Raw genomic sequence first — 24,799 nt, forward strand, 5'->3', positions numbered from 1 at the left:
GATAGATTTTATAAAATCACAGAGGGTAGAACGTAAGGGACTGCAGGAAAGCAGCAGAGGCTATTTTCATCTTGTATACGGAAAAACACATAGGCCCAGGCATATATGCACATAAGAAAAATTAAACTAGACTCATACAAAATCCTACCGTTGTTCAATACACGAGAACTCGTTTAAAAAAATACTTATACATGTGTATACAATGACGCAAACCACAAATATATACTGAGCAATAGTAGATTTACCTCTACTGTACCACGGCTGGCCCACTACACCGCTGCCCTGCAGCGGGCATAATCTGGATGACAATCATGAGGATAACAGTTCTTTATGAAAATGGGACAGTCGACAAGCTACTGGGCAGATATACTATACTCCGTTTCATACATAGCTGTCAACGCTGCCAAAGGTACGAAAGTAGTCCGCTGCAAAAAACAAGCAAAATGTATCCGTCCGCTCCGCCTCGCGTCGTGGCTAAGTGTTTAAGCTGACGAAGCCAGTCTCGTGCTGGCTGACCACGACAGTGTCGTATGTATATAGCGTTATGTGTATTTTTGTTGTGCAATGTCATGAGCCAAAGCCAGGCAATAAAGAAAAAGAAAGCGTCGTGGCTAAGTAAAAGCCACGACGCGGACTGCGTCCGTACCTACGCGTCAGCTACCGGGGTCGGAAAGGCGAACGACACTGCGGAACTCATGGACATCGCCGAGGCGGAGGAAGCAGCCACTGGTACGGACGAGGCGGGCAAGTCGGCTTCCACACTTGCGACGTCAGGGACTCCCAGTGACGACACCAAAGCGGCCGACGAACCAGAGAGCCAACAGCCGACGGGAGGCTCCCTCGGTGTCTCTAACGAGACGCCAGAGAACGGAGCGTGCCCATCAGAGCCCGTAGTCGTCGAGGGAAAGGACCTGAACGAGGACCACCACGAGAATACCGGCGCCCGCACAACAAGCGTCACGCCCCCCCTTAACACCCCGGCGAAGCGTTCCCATGACCAGGCCAGCCCTGAAGGGGACAAAGTGGTAGCACCCGGCGTCGAGGAGCCCCCTGCAAAGACGACTCAAGCCCGGCGTTCGTCGTTACGGCCACGCCCAAACCATGCGGCTGACAAACGGTACTCCTCCGCAGGCAAGGTCCTACTCGAGCAGACTGATGTTCTTGCGCCGGATGATACCGGCGGCCACAGTGGCGTCTAGCGGCGCGCTAGACGTGGAAGGTAAGCACCATGCGGTTGGTTCCTTCCTCTTGCGTAAAAATGGCTCCCGCCTCCGCCTTTAGAGTCGCTACATTGAATGTGAGGGGCCTGGCGGCAAGGAAAAAACAAGGTCAGGTGTACCGACTTATTACGGAGCGCGAGATAGATGTATTGGCCGTGCAGGAGACGAAAGTGGACGGCAACGAAGGAACCGACAGCATGGTGCGACGTTTCACGACTAGATTTTATGCTGTCGTCAGTCAAGCAGTGGGAACATCGGCTGGATGCGTGCTTTTTGTAAAGAAGATGCCGGGGCTAGAGGTGCAGGCTTATTTTTCGTGTGTGTATGGCCGGTGTATTGTGCTTGATTTTTGTCTGAACGGCAATGAGTGGCGCATTGTTACTGTGTACGCGCCGAATGTGGTTGAGGAAAGGGTTGCCTTTTTCCAAAGCCTCCAAGAGCGCCTTTGTACGGAGAGGCGGCTCATTGTATTAGGCGACTTCAATTGTGTTCTTAATGCGCGCGATAGGTCAAGCATCCGGGGGTTTCGAGACAGGAGCACTGAAGTGTTGATGCGAATGATCGAGAACGGAAACCTTGAGGATGTGGCTGAACTTATTGAGGGTGCGCGGACAGTGCAGTTCACTCATTTCCAGGGCTCAAGCCATGCACGGCTGGACCGCATTTACGCATCAGTCGACCTTGCCCCTGTTTGCAACCATTATGAAGTTGTGGGAGTCTCCTTCTCAGACCACTGTTTAGTTGAGTGCTGCCTGGGAAGTGTGAACCGAAGCAAGGCATTTTCGTGGGGAATGTGGAAGCTAAACAACACGCTTCTTCAAGACGAAATCTACTACAGAGCAGTAAAGGATGAAATAGGTAAAATAAACCCGCGCAAGAACCTGAAGATTTGGCAACAGTGGGAGCTAAGTAAAGAATCTTTAAAAATCAAAGCAATAGAAAGGGCGACATGTATCCGTTATAAGGAAAAAGAAGACGAAGCTGAGCTAAAGGCACTGCTTCAAACGCTGATGAAGCAGGAATGCAAAGAGCCTGGGAAATGGATAGAAGATGTCAGGAAAACAAAACAAAAGATAGAGCTTATGGAAGAACGGCGTTATCGCGGAGCACTAGTGAGGGCAAGGGCGGAAGACACAGCTGCTGGCGAAGCGCCATCGAAACGTGCTCTTGGTCTAGAAAAAGCGCGCGCTGAAAGAAATCACATCGATAAAATAGAATGGAGGGGTATCTTATCGGCAGACACTGACCACATCAAAGAAGCCTTTAATGAATACTACCAGAGGCTTTTTTCATCGACTCCTGTAGACGCAGTAGCCTTTACGCATCAGTTTCTTGGTGCAATGCCACGGCTTGACGAAGAAAGCAAAAAGAAAATGGAACTAACAATAACTCACAGCGAGGTAGAGCACGCGATAGATCAGTTAAACCTAGGAAAATCACCAGGACCAGATGGATTCAGTGCGGCATTTTATAAAGAATTTAAGCACGAAATTGCCCCAGTGCTGTGTACAATTTTCAATGAAGCCTATAAAATAAACGTATTGCCTCCGTCTTTTGGGATTTCCCATACAGTGCTCATACCTAAAACGGATGATATAGACAAATTACAATTGGTTACAGCGTATCGACCCATAGCACTCACTAATGTGGACTACAAAATTTTTATGAAGGTATTGGCGCGTAGACTGCAGACAGTGATATCGGATATTGTTGGACCCCACCAGACATGTGGAATCAAAGGGCGCTCAATTTTTTCCAACATTCACAAAGCGCGCAGTGTGCTTGAAAGCTGTGACGACATCAATGGGCGAGTAGCGATGCTTCAGATTGACCTTGAAAAGGCATTTGATTGTGTTTCTCATGAAATTTTGTTTACCGTTTTAGACCATGTGAACGTTGGCTCAGTTATCCGTAAGGGTGTAGCCCTGGCGTATCGAAACTGCACGACGAGACTGATTGTTAACAAGAGTTTGGGGGCCCCCATTCGCGTGCAGCGTTCGGTGCGTCAGGGCTGCCCCCTCAGCCCTCTCTTGTTTTGTATTTACATCGAAACGCTCTGCATGAAAATCATAGAAAACAATAGTATTAATGGCTTTAGGTTACAAGCAGCTGAAGTTAAGCTGCTGGCCTATGCAGATGACGTTGCAGTATTTACGGTTGATCAGGGGAGCATTTGTGAAGCTGTCGGGTGTGTACGCGCGTTCAGCGAAGTCACAGGTAGCGGGGTTAATTGGTCCAAGTGCCTTGGCCTCTGGCATGGATGGTGGCCATCCCACCCGGACCATTTCGCCAACGTACCGTGGGCGACGACCCCGGGCAAGTATTTGGGCGTTCCGCTCGATGCTTATCGCGATAGCGAGGAGTATTGGAAAGAGCAAACTAAAGACGCACGTGACCGAGCTGGAAAATGGAAAGGCACCAGCCTTTCAATTTTCGCCAGAGCTACAGTCTGCAATCTTTTTTTTATTAGCAAATTCTGGTATGTGATGCAGGTTTTGCATTGCTCGCGTGTGAACGTTCAGAAGCTACACAGGATTTTTGCAGTTTTCATATGGGCGTCCGAATGGGAACGTTGTAGCAGAACGAACCTGTTCCGGAGGGTAAAAGATGGGGGGCTAGGGCTAGGGCACCTCTTTTTAAGGCAGCTGGTGAACCGTTTTTTGTTTTTTCGCGACGTCACAGACCCGTTCTTGCGCACCGTGTGCCAAGTGAAGCTGCGGCGATTGCTGCCGGAGTTTGTGGTATCCACAGAAGAGTTCTCTGGTGGAACTTTTGGTTACTACAAAGAGATTGTAGCAAGCGTTCGGTTTCTTTCGGCACGTTTTTCCACCGATTATTTGTGGAAAAGCAAAAGGAAAAAGTTGTACAATGATCTTTGTGATATTGTTTTCCCAGAGCCCATGTACAGGGCCTTGTACAGTGGAGGCCCGGGAGGGGATGTTTTAAAAAGGGTGAAGAAAATGCAGGTGCCACCAGGAGTAAAGACTTTCTTTTTTAAGTTACATACCGGGACGTTACCAGTTAAAAAGTTTCTAGAGGGAAAGGATTTCTTTTTACCGTGGGGATCGAACTGCTTAATTTGTAAACAGCCTGAAACAATAGACCATGTTTTTTTGCACTGCTGGGAAGGAGTTTATTTTTGGGACGTGTTACAAAGGACCATAAAGAAAGAGCTACCACTTGACGCGCACGGAATTCGCTATTTAAACACTGATAATGAGGAAGGGGTACCTTTTGATCTCATAATGCTCTTGGGCCTCCACTGTATATGGCGCTCCAGAATGGCAGGCTACCATTGTGACAAAGACGCACGACCGGCCCGAATTTATTTTCGGGAAAGCATGGACTGGTTTCTTGCAATCCAAAAAGCAGCTGCGGAGCCTCCCGAGTGGCTCTCAAGACTAGAGCCGTTGTGTATGTTGCGGGAATTTTAAGCTGACGAAGCCAGTCTCGTGCTGGCTGACCACGACAGTGTCGTATGTATATAGCGTTATGTGTATTTTTGTTGTGCAATGTCATGAGCCAAAGACAGGCAATAAAGAAAAAAAAAAGCGTCGTGGCTAAGTGGTACGAAGCGCGCGCCTGTCTGTCCATTTTATAAGGGGCCTAGGTTCGACTCCCAGCTTGGCTTCTTTTTTTTCATTTATTTTTATTTTTCTTGTAATTATCATTACGTAGAAAGTCGAAACTGTCAAACTCTAATGCCTACTTTGAAAAACACTGCGCTATTTACTTGAGCTGCTTACTTGTTTCGAAGGGAGAAAGCAGTGTAGTGTATTGGCGACGGACGTGATTGCGAAGTGCTGTTCTCGGGCGTTCAGTGACTCTTTTGCATGCGGCACACAATGTATCATTAATTGTGTTGTGATAGAATGCAGTGCGGCGTCGAGTATTCCGAGCAGCCTCGGCTAGCGGCAACCCGGCATTGATCGGCGTACTCAGCGGCTTTAAAGTGAGCGGCGTCTGATTCGGGAAGTCTCCACTTTTGAGCTGATGTCACAAGGAAAATTCTTTGAAGTGCTTCCGTTCGTAGTAATTATGTTTTGTATTAGATGTCGGATTCGGGGTGTTATGGATGTGAGCAAGTGCGGTGAGATGGGGATTGTTGAAAGCTGTGTATTTGGGCCGTGAGCAGAGATTCCGCTGCGCAGGTAATCGAACGCAACAAGTGGTGTCGTATATTAGCGCACTTGCCGCTGCAGTTGACATTGTTATTGTGAGAAGCCGACGACGAGGTTCCGTGGTTCCTGAATAGGGCGCAAAGAGGTTGACGAAGCTCGCTCTTCGTTCTCCACACAGTAGCTCGTCATCGTACTCTCTCGGTAACAATATAAACGAGTAAAAAATCGGGCTTCTTATACATCAATGAGATGTAAGCGCAGCATGAGTGAACGTTGTGGCTGGCATTTAATTTTTGACATCCGCTCTCATGTTTTTAATCTTTGTGAATATCATCTTTGTAACTAAAGTTGTCCATTTGCTCGGTCGCAATCTACTATCATTGTTTTTCACTGCTGCCACAACTCACAGAAGTGTAGAAGCTGGTGCTGTAGGTTATGGAATGTATATATAACATCTGTTACGCGTATCATGTGAGCGGCCTACAGCGGTTGTACGGTCCATGATTTTTACAGAAAAGAGAACAGCGCACCAGGTCTCGGAGGAAGGAAATGCGTCAGGTGAACCACTCAAGCAGACGACATGACCGGCCGGCCTAGCTGCGAAAACCTGGTACAGGAGGGACCAGAAAAAAATACCCAAGAAACTAAGGCACTCTGTTTTGTAGAACATAAAAGAAAAAGCAATCTTTTTGCAAAACAAAACACCGTTATTATTATACTGCAATATCAACCAGCATTTAGTTTAATTTTGAGTTCATTACGATTTTTACTTTTGACGCACTACATTACGATGCGGACGAGGAGCGCGAACAGGCGCCGTAGCCTTGGCTGCGTTGACTGCTATGTATGAAACGGAGTATAACTGCAGTAGCGGAACTCACAACAGACCTCCTGTAGCAGCTTCTGTAGAGAAAGAACTACACATAGAGCGCGTAGTCTCTTGCTGTGTCTCGACGCATTATTTCCGTCATATTTACGACTCGTCAACTAGCCCGGCTCCGGACATCTAATAAAAACATTTTGGGTATTTTAGCAGTGAAATTGGCCCTTTGTACGAGACGTGCCAGCTTCTGTAGCAGAAAAAAGTGCGTTCCATTGCAGTATTTCATCGCCTGGAAAACTTCAAGGAGGGCTGAACGCCAAATTTCAGCTTTTTGTGGCCACAAGCCGAAATTTTCATCACAGTTATGCAAAAACAAAAAACATAAATAAACGTTGCCTTTACAAAAGTGGTGATCAGTTTAAAGATTCATAAATTAAGGAAATTCAAAAAGTATTTCTCGAACAAGAATTTAATTTTCGTTCACAATGAAAAAGTAATGATATAGAAGAAGCTACTCAAAACGCAACAATGATCACATTATTGAAATTAAAGCTTCCAGCTACATTTTCCTTACTTTTCCCATGCTTCTAGCTTCTACAATGAAAGTTCTAGATTTTTATCGGAGTAGCACGGTATGGTGCATTGCTAGCGAAACGAACCAAAGCAGCTCGTAAAACGAAGAATGGCAGCTCAGTCTCGAGCTCAAGCGGGCCCAGAGAGAGAGAGAGAGAGAGACTCTTTAATGAAATACAGAGAATTTAGCTGGCGTTAAAAAATCGCTGGAATGCTACTCTGCGTAGAGAGGGGAATTCGGGAGATAAAGACAGAAAGACAGCAGTGTGGAAGAGGTAAAAAAAAAACGAAGATAAAATGCGGCCATGAAATGGGTACCAAGGATGCAATGGCGAGTATTGATGTAATCTATGAAATGATGAAGTGCATAGTCCGACAAATGGGCGCAGCGCGTGATGAACCGACGGAAGTGTAATTCGGCCCCAAATCAGTGCGTGCTCGACAAGATGTAGCCCGCGTAGTCCTAAGGTATTAACTCCGCTGCATTGTAAACTAATAGTGCACCGGTATATTTCGTATTCCAACAAAATTTACGTTAACACCTCCACAGCCATTTTTGCTTCCCATCATATTAACAACTTCACAACAGTTCGAACTTTAACTCTGACAGCTGCAATTACACCGCCAGTTTTTTGTCCTCGTTTAATGCTCCAATAGAGAGGCGGTCGTATCTGCTGGAGTTCATAGTTTAGTCTAAAAAATAGCGACATATAGGACAGCACAAAACTGTAGACTCAGCGAGCGCTGCCTGTCTGCCTTTTTTGTGCTGTGCCATGTGTTTCGCTTGAAAGTAATGCGCCTTTAACCACAAGTAAACTAGCTACGAAGGAAGCGCTGGTACGTGCATAGCTTCTACAAGAGCATCAGCCAGCTTCATTACAACAAACTCCGAAGACATTTTCGAAATAACGCATCACGTGCATCTGCGTTGCGTGAATTTTGTTTCGGCTCATGATGCAGTTCCGCTGGTGCATCAACAGGAGTGCACAGAACCGAACGCAAAAGCGCACAAATAAAGCAACTCCGCAAGACAGCGCGTAGGAAAATGTGTACAAGATGCAGTCGCTTGAGCTGGCTGTGCCGGTTTTGTTTGCGCCATCCGCTTATTTCCCAATATGGTTCAAAAACAGCAGTTTTTAAGCTTTTTAACGCGATAGCGTTCAAGGCCCCGTTGTCCAGAAAATGCGGTGTCGGCGTCGGCGTTGTGAGCGAAAAAGCACGAGCATGACTCTGAGGGGTGGTGCCCAGGGAGCAACCCAAGAGGCAGCTGGGGCACCTAGGTCGCGTCACCTTCAGGCATCATGACAACCAGCCCGTCGTATAGTGAGCAAACTGCACACCATGGCAGAGTGCAGACAAATTAATAATAGGGTGCTCAGGAAGAGCAATCTGGGTCACAAAAGGCCCACCACTGGGAGCACCTGCCACCGCAGGCCGGTGGCGCGTCGCTTAACCGCTGCACCATCTTAACAACTTTGAAGATACCTTAACATTGTTATAAAGTTTTTTTTTCGTTTTTCTTTTAACACGCCAGCAAGTGTAATGGCGACCGCTACATTTATTGTATTTGTTTATTTTGTGTGTGTATGTGCCGAATGCAGTTTGCTCACCCCAGGGAGGAAGGCCCTCGTCAGGCACCACGCCTTTTGGCCTCCTTCCTGAAGTGTATGAGACACACTTCGAATAAATACTTTTCAATACTTCAAACAAACCACTGCGCCAGGAGGGGCAGGGGGACTGCCAGGTATGTATGAATGCATCATCATCATTTATTAACCCTTAAAGGTCCCGCTAGGGACATTACATAAGGGGGGACATTACATTACATCGTCGACCAATTATGCATATATTAACAATTATGCATATATATATGAGAATTAACCGATTAAGCCATCGCTTCATACCTTTAAGACGGAGCTCATGTGTCGCCTCCCCTTTTTTTTTAATCTGAACACACTTCCTGTAAAAATCAGTGAAAATTACTACACAGATTGTGCGGCACTGCAGACATTGTGCGTGGCAGTACGTTAACGTACTGCCCATGTGTCCCCTCCTTATGTGTAGCGGACACATGTGCGGCACAGCAGTCATTGTACGTGGCAGTATCTGTACGAACAGGCCTGGGGTGCGGCCTGATCTCGGTGAATAGAACCGACGACGGACTTCCTCACCAGAGTAGGATTTGGCCACCCTGGTGTAGTACTTGGCCGCAACCTTCTATGAACAACCCAATAACCCTCGGCCCTCAGTCTCGAGTGGCTGCGCAGCAGCCGACCAGGGCAGCGGTCAGACCTGTAACGCAGCGGAAGGTGCTAGGAATCTATGGCTCCGGACAGGCCGCCATCAGAAACTGAACCTGGCAACGCTTAACGCAAGAGCCTTATCCAGTGAGGCTAGTTTAGCAGTGCTGTTGGAGGAATGAGCGGGTATTAATTGGGATGTCATAGGGCTTAGTGAGGTTAGGAGGACAGATGAGGCGTATACAGTACTAAAGGGCGGGCACGTACTGTGCTATCGCGGATTAGCAGACAGACGAGAACTAGGCGCAGGATTCCTCATCCAACAGGATATATCTGTCAACATAGAGGAGTTTTATAGCATTAACGACAGGGTGGCAGCTATCGTAATTAAGATTAATAAGAGGTATTAGCTGAAAGTGGTGAAGGCCTACGCGCCCACGTCAAGCCATGGTGACCAGATCGTTGAAACCTTCTATGAAGACGTGAAGACGTGGAATTGGCAATGACCAAAGTAAAATCACAGTACACTGTACTGATGGGCGACTTGAATGCGAAGGTAGGCAAGAAGCAAGCTGGAGACCAGGCGGTAGGTGACTATGGCATATGCTCTAGGAATAGCAGGGGGGAGTTAATAGTAGAGTTCGCAAGATAGAAATAATTTACGCATCATAAGTACCTTCTTCCGCAAACGACACAACAGGAAGTGGACGTGGAAGAGCCGCAATGCTGAGACTAAAAATGAAATAGATTTCATATTGTGCGCTCAGCCTGGCACCGTAGAGAATGTGGAGGTCCCCAGAAAGGTCCGTTGTAGCGACCAGAGAATGGTAAGGTCTCGCATTAGCTTAGATTGGAAGATATAACGCAGGAAATTAGCGAAGCGGAAGTCTATTAACGAGTTAGCATTAAGAGGGAAAGTAGAGGAATTCAGGATATTACTGCAGAACAGATTTTCCGCTTGAACTGAAGATGACGACCGTAATGTTTGAACAATAAACAATCGTCTCACAGATATCATGACGGAGGGCGCCGTAGAAGTAGGCGGTGGGATGGTTCGACAGAATACCGCGAAGCTATTTGAGGAGACTAAAGATCTGATTAAGAAACGGCAAAGCATGAGGACGTCTAACTCCATAGATCAAATAGAACTATTAGGGCTGTCGAAGCTAATAAATAAGCGCAAGGTAGCCGACATAATGAAGTGTAACATGGAGAAAATAGAGCATGCTGTAAAGAGCGGAGGTAGCCAAAAAGCAGTGAAGAGAAAAGTAGGCATAGGTAAAAACCAAATGTATGCGATAAGAGACAAAGAGGGCAATGTCATTAGGAATATGGATAAGATAGTTAAAGTAGCCCAAGAGTTTTACACAAATCTATAAAGTAGCGACTGCAATCAGAATGTTACTGAGAGAGGCAGCAGAGCACAGCAATGGGACATCCCGCCAGTAACGAAGGAGGAAGTAAAGAAAGCCTTAGGAACAACGCAGAAGGGGAAAGCAGCTGGTGAGGATCAGATAACAGCAGATTTGTTGAAGGATGGAGAAGAGATTGTGCTCGAAAAACTAGCCACCCTGTATACGCAATGCTTTGTGACCTCGAGCGTACCTAGAGCTTGGAAAAACGCTAGCATTGTCTTAATTCATAAGAAAGGAGACGTCAAGGACTTGAAGAATTTCAGACCAATCAGCTTATCGTCTGTTGCCTAGAAGATATTTACTCAGGCAATCGCTAATAGGGTCAGGACCACCTCAGACTTCAATCAACCTAATGACCAGGCAGGCTTTCGTCAAGGATACTTGACAATAGACCATATTCACGCTATTAATCAGGTGATAGAAAAATGTGCAGAATATAACCAGCCCCTATATATAGCGTTCATTGATTGCAAGAAAGCATTCGACTCAGTAGAAACCTCAGCAGTCATGCAGGCATTGCGGAATTAGGGTGTAGAAGAATGTTATGTAAAAATATTGGAAGATATTTATAACGACTGCACAGCTACCATAGTTCTCTATAAAGTCAGCAACAAAATTCCAATAAGGAACGGTGTCAGGTAAGGAGACACGATCTCGCCTATGCTATTCACTGCCTGTTTACAGGAGGTATTCCGGGGCCTGAAATGGGAACAGTTGGGGATGTGAATTAATAGAGAAAACTTAAGTAATTTGCGATTCGCTGAAGACATTGCCTTGCTAACTCACTCAGGACATGAAATGCAAAGCAAGATCAATGAATTAGACAGGCAGAGCAGAACGGTGGGGCTAAAAATTAACATGCAGAAAACCAAAGTAATGTTCAACAGCCTAGGAAAAGCAGTTCGCATTTGGTCGCCAGGTGCTGGAAGTAGTAAGAGAATATGTCTATTAAGGGCAGGTAGTGACATGTGATCCGGATCATGACAGGGAAATAACTTGAAGAATAAGAATGGGGTGGAGCGCGTATGGCAGGTTATCTCAGATCATGATTCGCAGTTTACCAATATCCCTCAAGAGAAAAGTATACAACGGTTGTATCTTACCGGTACTCACCAATTGGGCAGAAACGTGGAGGCTAACAAAGAGGGTTCAGCTTAAGTTAAGGAAAACGCAGCGAGCTATGGAAAGGAAAATGATATGTGTAACGTTAAGAGATCGGAAGCGGGCGGAGTGGGTGAGAGAAGAAACGCGCGTTAATTATATCCTAGTTGAAATCAAGAGGAGGAAGTGGGTTTGGGCAGGGCATGTAATGCGAAGGCAAGGCAAGCGTAGCAGGGGGCGGCAGAAAGTTAGGTGGGCGGATGAGATTAAGAAAGTTGCGGGAATACGGTGAGCGCGGCTGGCGAAGGACAGGGTTAATTGGAGAGACATGGGAAAGGCCTTTGCCCTGCAGTGGGCGTAGTCAGGCTGATGATGATGATGATGAGGGTAAAAATGGAGGTTACACCATAACTTCTAAACAGCATAGAAGACGCCGTACCTCTCAAAAAATGACGGAGCACAATTTTTTGAAACAGTGCACTCCTAGTAATACTTACTATGATTACGGTGTCCCCCAAGTAACGCCGGTGCAGGCTCTTCCCACAAGCTGTCGCTCGTCAGTGCTCGGCACAGACGATAAGCTGGGAAAAGGAATGTGCCTATACTGCTTATAGGTATAAACCGCCATATCTGCGCGCGTGAATTTGACGACTAAATAATATTTGCCTGATAATGAAACGCAACTTCAAACCGCTTGACTGATGCTCGGTTAGTCGGAATGATGCTGACGAAAAGTACATTCTAAAGACAAGCAGTAAGCGATTAGTTACTCATTAGCATCCAGCCAAGCTCACCCATACGGCTACAAAGGAAAGCTAGACAACTTTCACGGAAGTTTCGCCACTAAATAAAAATTCGTCTAATCTAACCAGGAACGCTAGAAGATGGCAGGACGAGGCCGCTTTCATCAACAGCTCGAAGCGGCAACAGTGTAAGTCCAACGATATTCCAAGACACTCAAGGCTGCGGACGTTGATCGGCATCTGTCTTGATGCATGCGTTGCTCGAAAACGCGTCCCAAAGCTTCGCCGGACCAAAGGTGGCTCTCGCATATGGAACAAAAAAAATGGAAGTCTGCGCTGCGGCATCTGTACTTATTAGTCCATATACTCTATCAGGACCTAACAAACGAATGCCACGTAACAATCATATTCTTTATAAGTGCGCTTCAACAGACCTTTACATTTTGAAATGGTAGTGACAACTAAAGTCTGACTGGATAGCTGGCGCAAGGCACATCCCGATTCAAAATTAGGCAGTTTGAAGCAGTCTGCTGCAATTTTACGAATTTTTATCATGATTGAGTCTCTTGTCTGGCTTGACGCAGTTTGACACACACGGCACAAGAGTGGCTCTCTGGTAGAGACAATATCAGCGCTTTCTACACATTTCTTCGCGTTTGCGATAATAACCACGTTATAAGTTAGCGCCTGTGTCGCCTTTCGCTTCACTCTGTCCTTAGGATTCTATGCGCTCTTTAATGCATCACCAACCTTATTTTTTTCTCGCAGCACCACGTCATTACGCCATAGTGTAGTGAATAAACTTGTATTTTCAACTACTCAATCTGCGCACTATTTGAGCCCTTCCCTTAGCTGCTCTGACTTGGACGTACTCTTTGCCAATAGCATCTGCGTTCTCGGTTCCTTTACTGCTGTCAGTCTATTACATGTCGCTGTCGTGTGGCTTAAGTGAGCGCCATTTCTGTTGAACTCTACAGCTCCGTTGCAACGTCAGGACACTTCAGTGTTTTTAAATTATAATTAAACAAATATACTCTACAACAGCCTCACAATGATGGTGTGTCATCTAAATCCAGTCAGTTCTTCTATTTACACTACGCCACATTCATATGTATAAAATCTCCAAGGCTGCCCTAGGATTCCATTTCAGATTGTCTGTTTTAGGATGGCACTTTTTTTACTGTTATCTGAGAGAACTGGAGAGTAGCCTCTTCCTCGCCACCATACCAATCACACGGTTGTCTTCGCTCCTGTATAATGCAACTACATCTTATGAGCTCAAGCACGGTCTTTCTAGATATTTTGGCTTCTTTTCCTGGGGCACAGATGTTCTAGTAATTTCCGGGCCGGCTGTCCGCCTGTAATGAACCATCTCTTCTAACGTTGCGGACTCCCAAGGCAGTCACGATCCTTGTGGTTACTGCGTGTTCGAACCCAACATGTCCTTTTTCCCTTTAAGTCCGCGCCCCTGGTATTCGATTCCCCTTTGAAAGGGCATTGGTTTCAGCATCGGCGGGTTCATGTCAGAAGATGCAGCCCCACAATAAAGAAAATGCTTCACTCCAGTGCCGAAGCAGATCTAGTTACCTTGATTTGCTTTTCTTGACGGGAAGTCCTAAGCTTGCAAAAAAGTGCTTCCTGGTTGTGATGCAGTTGCCCACCCCCTAATCCGAGAAGCTCGAGACTTCAGCTATCACATAACCCCAGTTGCCACCGTTGAACTAGGCGCTCTTTTGGATTGTTTAAAAATAACCCAGAAATGCTACAATGCGCCCACAACTTTTAACACTAGATAGAAGAAGAAAGTTTATGGCATCTCTTCATGTTGTGTTCGCCACGCCTTATCCCGCTCTTTCCCACTACTCTGCTGTCACGCTTGTCCCTGGAGCTCTGCTTTCTAACTTCCGATTTCTAAGGATGTTCACCACCATCCCTTCTTGAAATGTCCGCATTTCACCGCTTCAATGTTTCGAGCTCGAACGCTTTCAACTTACAAATTTTTGTAAAAGTGAAAACCGAACGCTGGCCCTCAAGATTCAAGATGCGGCACCTTGTTTCCCGATCAATCGCAACTACTGCAACCCAATTTAAGGTGACTAGGCTCTGATCGTCTGCGCTCTCTCAGCCAGACCAAAAGTTTAAAGATGCGTCCAAAGAGCTCCTCTGGTCGAAGGGTATCGCAGAAAAAGTTTCAAAACGATCTGAAGACACTGTTTCATTAAATAGATAGAGAAAGCGGACTATATATGACGACACGTTGTTTTCAGCCATTCATATTGCCGAAGTCTATAAGCAATAATTAGATATGAACACAATATTCACACTGCCCAAATAAGTGGTCAACTGGACTCGTTTAGGCACTGACCACTTCGGCAGCCATCCAGAGCCTTTTCAATGAATACTTCACGGAAAAAGTGAAAACACAGCGCTCTGCAATCGTGGGAAGCTCGCGTAGCACAGAACCCGCGCCGAGCGCTCCTTCTGCTGTCGCCAGCTAGCCGTCGATTCGTTTCGGAGGTACGGACAGTCGGGGTCGAAAGTCTCCGGACCACGTGTTCCTATAACGAAGCCGATAGCTCTGCTAATAGTCGGCGGTTGGAGACCACACTTGTGGAGGTAAAAGTAAAATTTTTGTTCTTTCATCTCCACAAGTAAGGTCTCCAGCCGCTGCCTGATAGTAGAGCTACAAGCTTCGTTTGAGGAACACGTGGTCCGGAGACTTTTGTCCCCGACTGGACATCTTGATGTATCCTGAAGCGTTGCACGTGGTACTGGTTAGCTCCTGCAGTTGCGAGTTCAGCCTCAATGTTCCAGGGAGCAGAAATCCGTTCACGCTGTCTCCCTGCCATGAACACAAGTTCGGCGACGGACGCGCATGCAACGACAAAACACACGCAGGCAACCTGGCAACGCATGTCGCAAATAGCCCTCCCCCCCCCCCACGAAAAACGAAGACAAAAAAGAAAGCCAAGATAAGAAGGAAACATGATAACCGCTATTAAGCGAAACAACCATAATAAAAAAATCTAGAGACAAGAAAGTAGGACAAATAACAGAAGCCTTTAAGATAATGAGAGTGAAAAAAAAATTATGAACAGCCTGTCCATCAAACTCACCAGAAAAGAGTACGCCTATCCAGCATCGAAACAATCATGGCTGTGTGTCACAGACACTCCTTGATTTCTTTTAAAGCCTATCCCGTCTGAATAATGAAACAGTTGAAAGTTTAGCACTCGTTCTGTTTATCGGGGGCGGGGGGGGGGGGGGGGGGGGGGCTTTAGTACGTAGATCAGCAGGTTCCCTGCTAAAGGGATAACGTTTTTTTTTTTCTCGAATAGGAAACTACCTGCCAGAGAACAACGCGGTTATGTTAACAGCTAGCAAAGATAAAAAATTGATCCCAAGCTGTAGTCACCACCGGGAGTTTCCACTACGCTGCGGCGATGTCAGGCAAGCTTTCTTTTTTGTAGTTCAAGACTGCCTAAACCGAAGGATTACGTGTTTCAGCAAGGATGAAATGTTCTGAACCCCTCCCTCTTTTGCGCTGTCATCGCACAAAGACGGCAGGGAAAAGTAACCTTGCAAAACCTAACTAAGCAAACCAACGGCACTCCGTCAACAACATCAACGTGACAAGTTTGAATCAGAGTATCTAGAAAAATTTGTTCCAAATAAAGACCATATTTAAAAGCTGTGCTCAAAGTATTTTCAATTTATGAATGGCGAGAGGACACAGCCTTCTGTTCAACGGCAATTGGCATTAGGCCTGGAACCAGGGGCGTAGCCGGGGGAAAGGGGGGGGGGGGGGGGGGGGGGGCGGGCTTATTTCTACTCGCCGAAAATTTTTCGAACTGTCACCGACCGCAGCATGCCCAACTACATATCGCGACTTTAACTATCATAGTTTTGTTCTTGCCTGGATGGTCTGTCTTTCCGTGTGTAAAGTTCACTATCTCTGATTGTGTAAGATCTTTATTTGCCTTGTTAGACGCATTATATAGAGTGCCTTTTGCTTAGATATGAAGATTTAATGGAGACATACGTGTATTTAAATATTTTGTTGCCAGGTTTTGTGTATGCATACAGTAACTTTGTTTCCCGTGGCACTTTTTTGCCCTTTATCAAGTTGTATTCTCGCATTTCTAATACTCCATTTTATCTTCGCAATTCGAATGTATATTTTGCAGAACTCCGCTTTATACATGTGCTCTCTGTTGCGACTAAACTTTCGCTGCAATTACTCGCAATACATGACCGGTGACAGCTGCTGCTTCGCAGTACACTGGAACGAAGGACAGCGTCATTGAGATTTTTCCCTGACCGTTGCATATGTACAAACATATAAAGGTTCTTGAACTACAAAGATTCATTAAAGTTATTGTCCTCTACTTGCTTATTTCATGGCCTTTACATTTTTCATATCAGCGGCATGGACTGCTCTGCTGGTTTCGGACTTTTATAGTTGTAGACTTTGTGTGATATTTTCTTTCCTTATTACGCACAAACATGGAAGCATTGGTATCAGCTGCGTCTGCCACGAGTTTCAATTGACATACGAATGCATTCTTTTATTTAAAAAAATACATACTTCACTTGTCTAGACAGTGCGTAGCGTTATCTAATGCACAATGCATTGTCAATGGCAATGCATTTATTATTCTTGCATTTGATCACTCCACAAATTCTATGAGAAGGCCGCGCTGCAACATGAACCCCTCCCCTGCCCCCGAACAAAATTTCTGGCAACGCCACTTCCTGGAACTGAAAGATTATTTCATCTGCCTGCCAGAAAGATTAAAAGGCCAGCAAAGAGAGGTGAAGTGGTGACGGGAAAGACAAGAACGATCTATTGCTTCAAATGCACGGCCTAACAAGCCCAGATCAATGAACAAAGAGCTACACTGCAATAAGATGGAAATCGTGACTGGAGACACTAAGGTTAAAACCAATCAGCCTGCTCGGTTTCTCGGAAAGCAAATCGGCACGCATTTTACGAGAACTTCAAGTTCCCGACAACTGCACAAAACGGCCATGGCAGATTGCGCCGTGCGTTTTAGGTATAGCAAGCGCGAACGCCAAAAAAAAAACAAGAGGAAATAAATAGAAGCGGCGTGGAAAGCAGAGCGCATTAAAATAAACCTTTCCTCGTAAAGATTTTCATGTTACAATAACTGAAAAACGACCACTTACACTAAGCGCTTTAGTAGCTCAAGACCCAGAAATCTCTGGTGGCTTAACAGCCACCAAACAATTGCAATATGCATATATACATAATCTCCCTCCCATTAGGAGGTAACAAGAGTGTTCGAGAGGGACATTCTCATACGAAAGTGGCTACGGAAACAGCGTAGGGCCACTGAGAGAAGCCGCCAGCCAGGAAGCCGGACGAAGTGCTCGCAGAAGCAAAACGATCACTGAAAGAAGGTAATAAGATCAGGCAGCGGTCGCTGGTCCATCAACCCGGAAGCTGTTCCATCTGCTCCAGAAAACGCTCATAGGTGCGAGCCATCGATGGTTAAGCGCAGTTATATTCGAAGAAAAGAAACAGGAAATAACGTAGGAAGAAAGATGAGGAAGCAGGACGCAGTGCTTTGCTGGAAGCTACAGGATGAAAAAGAGAGCGCTAAATATGCAAACATTTCATGCGACGAAGAAGTGCGCTCAAATGCAGCGGACTAATCATCAGCAAACAAGTTCGAAATTGGAAATGTCAAAATTTAAGTGTTAATATTTTTTCAAGCAGTAGCACGACCAGTTGCAACTAATAACTTCCTCACCAGAAAAGGATGTCTAAGAACAAAGAGTAGGCCCATGCGAAAATGACAAACTGTATATAGCAGAAGCCGACAAACAAGGCAAAAACGCTATGCGCAACAGCACTATTCATTGAGCGCAAGGAGGCATTCTAGGGAGAAAATAGAGCATTGAAGCGTAGCATGAAAGTCAGAACGAACCTTACCAAAAAAATTCAGGGGGCACTTTGACTGTCTAAAGTGGGTAGAGGCGGAAGCGTTTTCCGCACCACCTTCGCTGTTTCTGTGGCACTGGTGGTTTGGTTTATGGGGTTTATCGTCCCAAAGCGACTAAGGCTATGAGAGACGCCGTAGTGGAGGGCTCCGGAAATTTCGACCACCTGGGGTTCTTTAACGTGCACTGACATCGCACAGTACACGGGCCTCTAGAATTTCTCCTCCAAAGAAATTCTAGCCGCCGCGGCCGGGATCGAATCTGCTTCTTTTGGGTCAGCAGCCGTGGTGTCACATATAATTGAATACTAATTACTAAGTGATGGCAAATCACTAATTAATTGTTAATTACTGATTAGTCCCTGAATACTAATTAACTGCTAATTAATGACGCTTAAGCTCCGCCTTTAGGAGTGGAACGCGACAGCGCGTTGTAGCGCTGCCAGGGAGTCCACGGAACGCCACCACCCCTTCGGCGCGATGCCTTGCCCTTTGAACGCAACGCTTGTTGAGGAAAGGAAATGGCGCAGTAATTCTCTGTCATCTCGGTGGACACCTGAACCGCACCGTAGAGGAAGGGAGGAAGTGGGAGTGAAAGAAGATAGATAAAGAGCCGTAATGAAGAAAATGAAAATTGTATTTAAGGAAAGGAAATTACGCAGTAACTGTCTCACATATCTCGGTGGACACCCGTCAAAATTCAGGGGGGCACTTTTTTTACCTAAAGTGTGGTCACTGATGTGTGGTTAAGATGTTAAGCTTCGCCCCTAAGAGTGGAACGCGACAGCGTCTTGCAACGCTGCCAAGGAGTCCATAGAACGCCATCGCCCATTCGGTTCTACGCCTCGCTCGTCGGTAAATTGTTTTTTGAGGAAAGGAATGTATCTGTCTCTCATTTGTCGGCGGACACCTAAACCTCGCCGCAAGGGAATGGAGGAAGATGAAAGTGAGTGAAGACACCGTATTCACTAGACGCGCCTTTGTTCATTCCAAACCATCGAGCTGGCATGGCCGAGTGGATAGCATGTTCGTCTCTCACGCCGAAGACCGGGGTTCGATTCCTGAGCTCGACCAATTTCTTAATCGGTTTTATTTATTTATATGGCCTGACTATAAAGCTAATTAGGCTAATTGGCTAATTAAGCAATTAACTAACCTCAGTCCCACTTACTTGGAGCATCACTATACGATACCTTCCAACGTTTTTAAAAGTTGATACCTTCAATTGGTTGCATGGTTACTAGCCAAAGTGCAATTGGCCCCGTTTGAAATTCGCGCACTGTGACGTCACGACCGTTTCCACCAATTCAAAAGCGTGACATTTTCTGTCGACAACTGCTGCTTACAACGATGAGACATTAAAGGCTTCCGCCTTAAAATTAAGAGATCCCTGTGGCGACCCGCACTGGGAGAATGGGAAAGCATTGGCGCCTCCTCGGCTTCCGTCGCCTCTGTTTGCTTCTCTTTATTGATTAATTATAAGTAAATTGATTAATTATCAGTCAGCCGCATAATTATCGGTCAATTAATTTTTATCTATCAATGATTTAATTATTGACAGATTTATTATTTATTGCTGAAGTGACTAATTATACAACAAGTAATCAATTATCGGTCGATTAGTCAATTATCAGTTTTTAACGTTAACATTCCATGATTAATTACCCATTTCGCTGTTCAAATTCGACGCCTTAATTGCTTTTCCGACCACTTATTATATACTCGTCGAAACCATTCAACCCTCCATTGGGTGACAGTACTGGCAATGTAGTACCTCGTACGACAAGATGAGCTTACAGTGAGGCACACAAAGGCGCTGAGTTGCGAAGGTTAAGGAGAAACATTCAAAAAAGGACCTTCTGTGTTGGGCAGGTATCTTAGCAGTACTCGTTGGGTCAGTCGGTTCATGGTTTTAAAATTACAACAAACTGCTGCAGCACAAAGACACGGTAGACGACGTTGACGAGACTGGCGCAAACTTGCAACTGGTTTCATTGCCTTGAAGGTAAAATCACAGAGAAATAAATTTGTGAAGAGCGGACACTCGGTGAAATCTCGCCCCAGGAACTGCGTAAGAGAACAGGTAGTAGCCCCTCTTTTTGGTGGCGCGACCATCGTTAGGCGCGAGCGCGGCGGCCCGGAAGTGCGGGCGACGGAGTAGACGGACACTCGAGAAAGAGCGAAAAGAACGGTCGGCTGCGCCTGTGAGCGTGCGGCGTTTTTGTTAGCGTTCAGACTGCGAGGTTTTTTTGTGTCTGTCTTGGTTCTCGAAGCGGAAATCGTGTGGTTTCTGACGACTTCAAGGTGAGAAATTTTCTTTTCTCACACTACTCTGCGTTTCAAGCAGCTTAAGCTGAGCACGGCGGCCGGCGCCTTGAATTAAGCAATTCGTGAAGAAACGCGCACGCTTCGTAGCCTGTTGGCTGTTCTGGCGCGGTTAGTGCCATTCCTGCTGTTTCAGGCAAGGGGCTTATTATTTTTATTTTCTTTTAGGTCACCCCAACCTATTCATTGTTTCCAACAGAGGCAAGGTGAGAAACGCTTAGTTTTTGCCGAACTACGCTGCATTTCAGGCAGTTTGGCTGAGCACGCCTGCGGGCGCAATATGGCAGTATTGAAAGGAACGCCTACGAGCTCGCGCCATAGCGGAAGCACGCTGGTCGGTGGTGCGCAGTTCCTGAAGGGCGCGCCCATCCCTTGTGCACGCTTTGCATACCGGTTAGGTTTGGTTTGGTTTATGGGGTTTAACGTCCCAAAGCGACTAAGGCTATGAGAGACGCCGTAGTGGAGGGCTCCGGAAATTTGCATACCGGTTAGTTTCGCATAGTTGCGCTTTGAGTTTTACGAGCACCGGATGTTTTTTATGGCTGCCAATAATGAACAGCTTCTTTCGAGTGATATTTGTTGACGGTCGGGTAAAATGTGCGGTCGGCTTGAAAAAAAAAATGGGCAAACTTGTAAACTTGTAGAAAACAAGCGTTCTCGCGTTGTTAGTACGGGCGCGAATATTCAAGACTGCCGGAGAAAAAAAAAGTAACTCATGGAAAGCTCAAAACTATAAACTTGTGCGTTGAAGACTCCGTCGTCCGTTCCAGTGGAAACGGACATTGCCGCCGCGTAGTGACAACACGGGACTGCGCTTTTCTAAACGACCAGGTGGGAAAAGCAAACTCGTATGAAAACAAAGAGCTGGTGCGCCGAAAATGGTCTTCCACGCCTCTAAAGGCACGCAAATTGTACCCGCGCATTTGTTCTCAATGCTTCAAACACTGTGAGCGACTGGTTCAGAGCCCGTGCTGTAGCCGTCACGGTAACAACAATTGTCGAACAAAACGCACAGTGGGCCGTGAAATGGAACTTAGAGCTTTTTTTTTTTTTTTTGGGGGGGGGGGGGGTACAGATCATAACGTCGGAGAAAGGAGAAATGCTTGTAAACCATTGTATGTGGTGCATAAATAGTCCGCATGCGAGGTTCATGAAAGCATGTTATCCTTGTTCGTAATTTCGCCGCTTCCTCGCGTTTAGCCAGTTTGCACGGTGTTTATGTAAGCTTTTTCAGATTTGATCCGGCTTGTAAATTGTATTTTTCAGCTGACGTTGCACGGTGGTAGCGACAACCACTGCTGTGAGCCGTGTTGCAGTAACAATGGACTCATAAGAAGCGCGGGGTGAGCTTAGCGATGTGCCAAATAGCGAGCGCTACTGCGTCAGTTTTGTGTTCATATTCAGCAAAATAAATGTTCATTTCACAAAACACCTGGTGTCTTTTCTGATGAGTGAAGAAAGTTGGGCGAGTTGGTACTTGTTCATTATTCACAACAGCATTCCGTTTATATTTGTTTGTTTTTTCGAAGATGTATATATACTCTTCCGTTTCCGTAATAAATGTCAATTGAAGTCAGCGCTTGTGTTCTCGATTCTCCCCTCCTTTTGTGCGTGTTTCGTGCGCTGTTGTGAATAACGCCTTTTCTGGATTGGCACGGTTTGACGAAGGCCGTGGCGCAGCTTCGTTGATGGCCGGTCAAGAGTGCCCGGAATGTAATTTTTCATCTTTCTGGACCGAAATTAAATCGATAACAATAGGAAACCATGCTGGACAGAGAGAGAGAAAGGAATTTTGATGTTTGTTTGTTTATTGGGGTTTAACGTCCAAAAGCGAATGAGGCTATGCCGTAGTGAAGGGCTCCGGAAATTTCGACCACCAGGGGTTCTTTAACGTGCACTGGCATCGAACAGCACACGTGCCTCTAGGATTTCGCCTTCAAGAAATTCAGCCGCCGCGGCCGGGATCGAACCCGCGTGTTTTGGGTCAGCAGCCGAGTGCCGTAACCACTGAGCCACCGCGGAGGGGCAGAAAGGAATTTTTAATGTGGAGAGGTCGGCCGGTGCTAACATGGCCCTATACTGGACAGAAATAATGTGCCATGAAGGCGGTCATGCCGTAGTGCATGCTAGCATTGAAACTGCGCACGCTTGAAACCGCAACCGAAAGTCTCACCCGGCCGCTTGGTGCGCTACATTCAGCTGGCCCGCTGAGCACTATGGGAGTGTCCGCTCTTTATGAATCCCTTTCTCTATGGTAAAAGCTCCTTTACGCAACAATAGAAAAACACGTGTTGAAAAGAGGGATACCAGTGAAGCCAGTGTGCATGTCATGCGAAACACTGCCGAATTTTTTTTTTTGTAAGTAATAGTTGTAGAGCATTGCAAACAAGCGCTTCGAAGAAGTAATTTCTGAGCGCATAAAAAATAGCTATATGAAAATTATATAATTACGCCTTCAGTACATCGTTTGAACTTTAATAAGTCAACGTATTTCGTGGTAATGGAATTAACCGAAGCCATCTACTCTTGAATTCCTAACCGTAGCATAGCGATAGTTTCATTTTAGGACCTTAACAAGCATTTTGATTGGCTTGCGCATGCAGTTTTGTCGTAAAAATACAGCCTGACGGCTGGAGAAGAAGAACATCAGAATTTTTCAGCAATCATTTAACAAACAGACAAAGGTATATTTGCCTAAATTAATTTTTACCTTCGGGCCTGACTATACTAACTGCAATCTCTCAGGATGCAGTTTTACGGCCAATTTCATTTTCTCTCTAGTTAAATGGCTTGGCGTCAATTGCGTGTGCACCTAGAACCATTACGTATTCTGAAGTTGCAGCATTCATTTTTTTTTTAAGTGTGGAGAACGCAGGTGGCATCGTCGACAGTGACATCATAAATCTGTCAACCTGGCGGGGAAAGATAGTTCAGCAATTATTAGCTTTTGAAAGAAATGCATAGTGTTTCTCTCTGCAGAGACGTGAGCTCACGCATAGGTAGTAAAAATTCATTTTGACTGTGCGTTTTAATACTTTGACTTTACAAATATCCAGATGTGCTTGACTACAATCTCAATTACAAATTCTGCGATTCAACAACCAAAGTTCTAAATTACCATCATCATATTATCCACTATTCGCAAGTAGAACACACTTTCATAGGTGTCTTATGGAGAAGTCATTTACTATTCCATAATTCGTTCCCAGTTAAACAGAACAAGTCGGGTGACAATTCGAAACAGCGGCCACTGAGTGTTTGCCCCGAATAATTGTTACGTAATGTATGTAAGGCCGTTGATAAGTGTTTAACAAACTAATTAATAGCTACAATCGCAGTCACGGCATAAGCAAAATTCAGCATGTTTCTCAATATCAGAGCAGTGAAAAACAATCACAAGCTATTGCCTTTCATGATCGCTATTAGCTACCGATTGTGACAGACCACATCCGGCGTTCTTTCACTTCAACCTGATTCCTCCCCGCCTTTCACTGCCGCTGTCTTCAGTGCTATGTAAGCTGTCAGCTGGCTAGAGTTCAGATCAATACCCCCCACAAGCTGCTCCTGACTAAACGAACGGACGTCTCCCCGTCTCCCCGTGCCACGTCTCCCTGCCCGCCTGTGCACTCACTTTTCGTACTCCGGCGCCAGGCTGCACTCGGCGATTTCGTCCGGCTCGCTCTGCACCCGCACGAAGAACAGCAGCGGCGCGTTGAAGCAGAAGCTGAACAGGGCCGTCGCCAGCACAACGTAGCGAGGACGCAGCAGCTCGGCGGAGCCCAGTTGCAGCCGCCAGAGGGGGCGACGAACAGCCACCAGCCGTTCGGCAGTGTAGCTCACCGTGAGCCAGACGGACCAGCAGGCGAATGCCGACGAGAGGAACACCAGCAGCTGGCACAGGCCAGGACGGTAAACCTGCATGGGAGAGCGCGTTATATAGAGACATCGCTGACTGCGGGAGCATTTCTGCCACAGCAATTCCACACTGCTGGAAAAAAAGGTCCCTCACACACGCAATCGCGCGCGGGCCGGTTGGCGATGTAATCGTAAAGAAGAAGACGCTATTGAGCAGTAAACGTGCCTGCTCAGGTCTTTATTACGGTCTCGGCCTCACATACGTCGACAGGATCAGCGCTAACAAAGTCGTGTTTACGCCCTAAGGAGCGACGAACATCCCGAAGTATGATGTAGACCGAGAACACGCCTACGTTGGCGAGCTGCTGGGTTTTTCAGAAGTGAAGATCGGGACCGCTGTGAGCAGGAAGGATGGTG

General features: G+C 46.2%; 1 protein-coding gene across 1 annotated transcript in view; it reads right to left on the bottom strand.

Moving 5' to 3' along the window:
- Positions 1-24,799, bottom strand: part of LOC149362061 (growth hormone secretagogue receptor type 1-like) — a 170,568-nt gene that overhangs the window by 26,640 nt on the left and 119,129 nt on the right. The window contains exon 2 of the mRNA XM_089568216.1: positions 24,159-24,442. Within this exon, the coding sequence (XP_089424342.1) occupies positions 24,159-24,442 (284 nt within the window). The remainder of the gene's footprint in view (positions 1-24,158; positions 24,443-24,799) is intronic.

Source organism: Amblyomma mixtum, chromosome 2, assembly GCF_055824585.1.
Source record: "Amblyomma mixtum isolate Tamu chromosome 2, ASM5582458v1, whole genome shotgun sequence".
Classification (NCBI taxonomy): Eukaryota; Metazoa; Arthropoda; class Arachnida; order Ixodida; family Ixodidae; genus Amblyomma; species Amblyomma mixtum.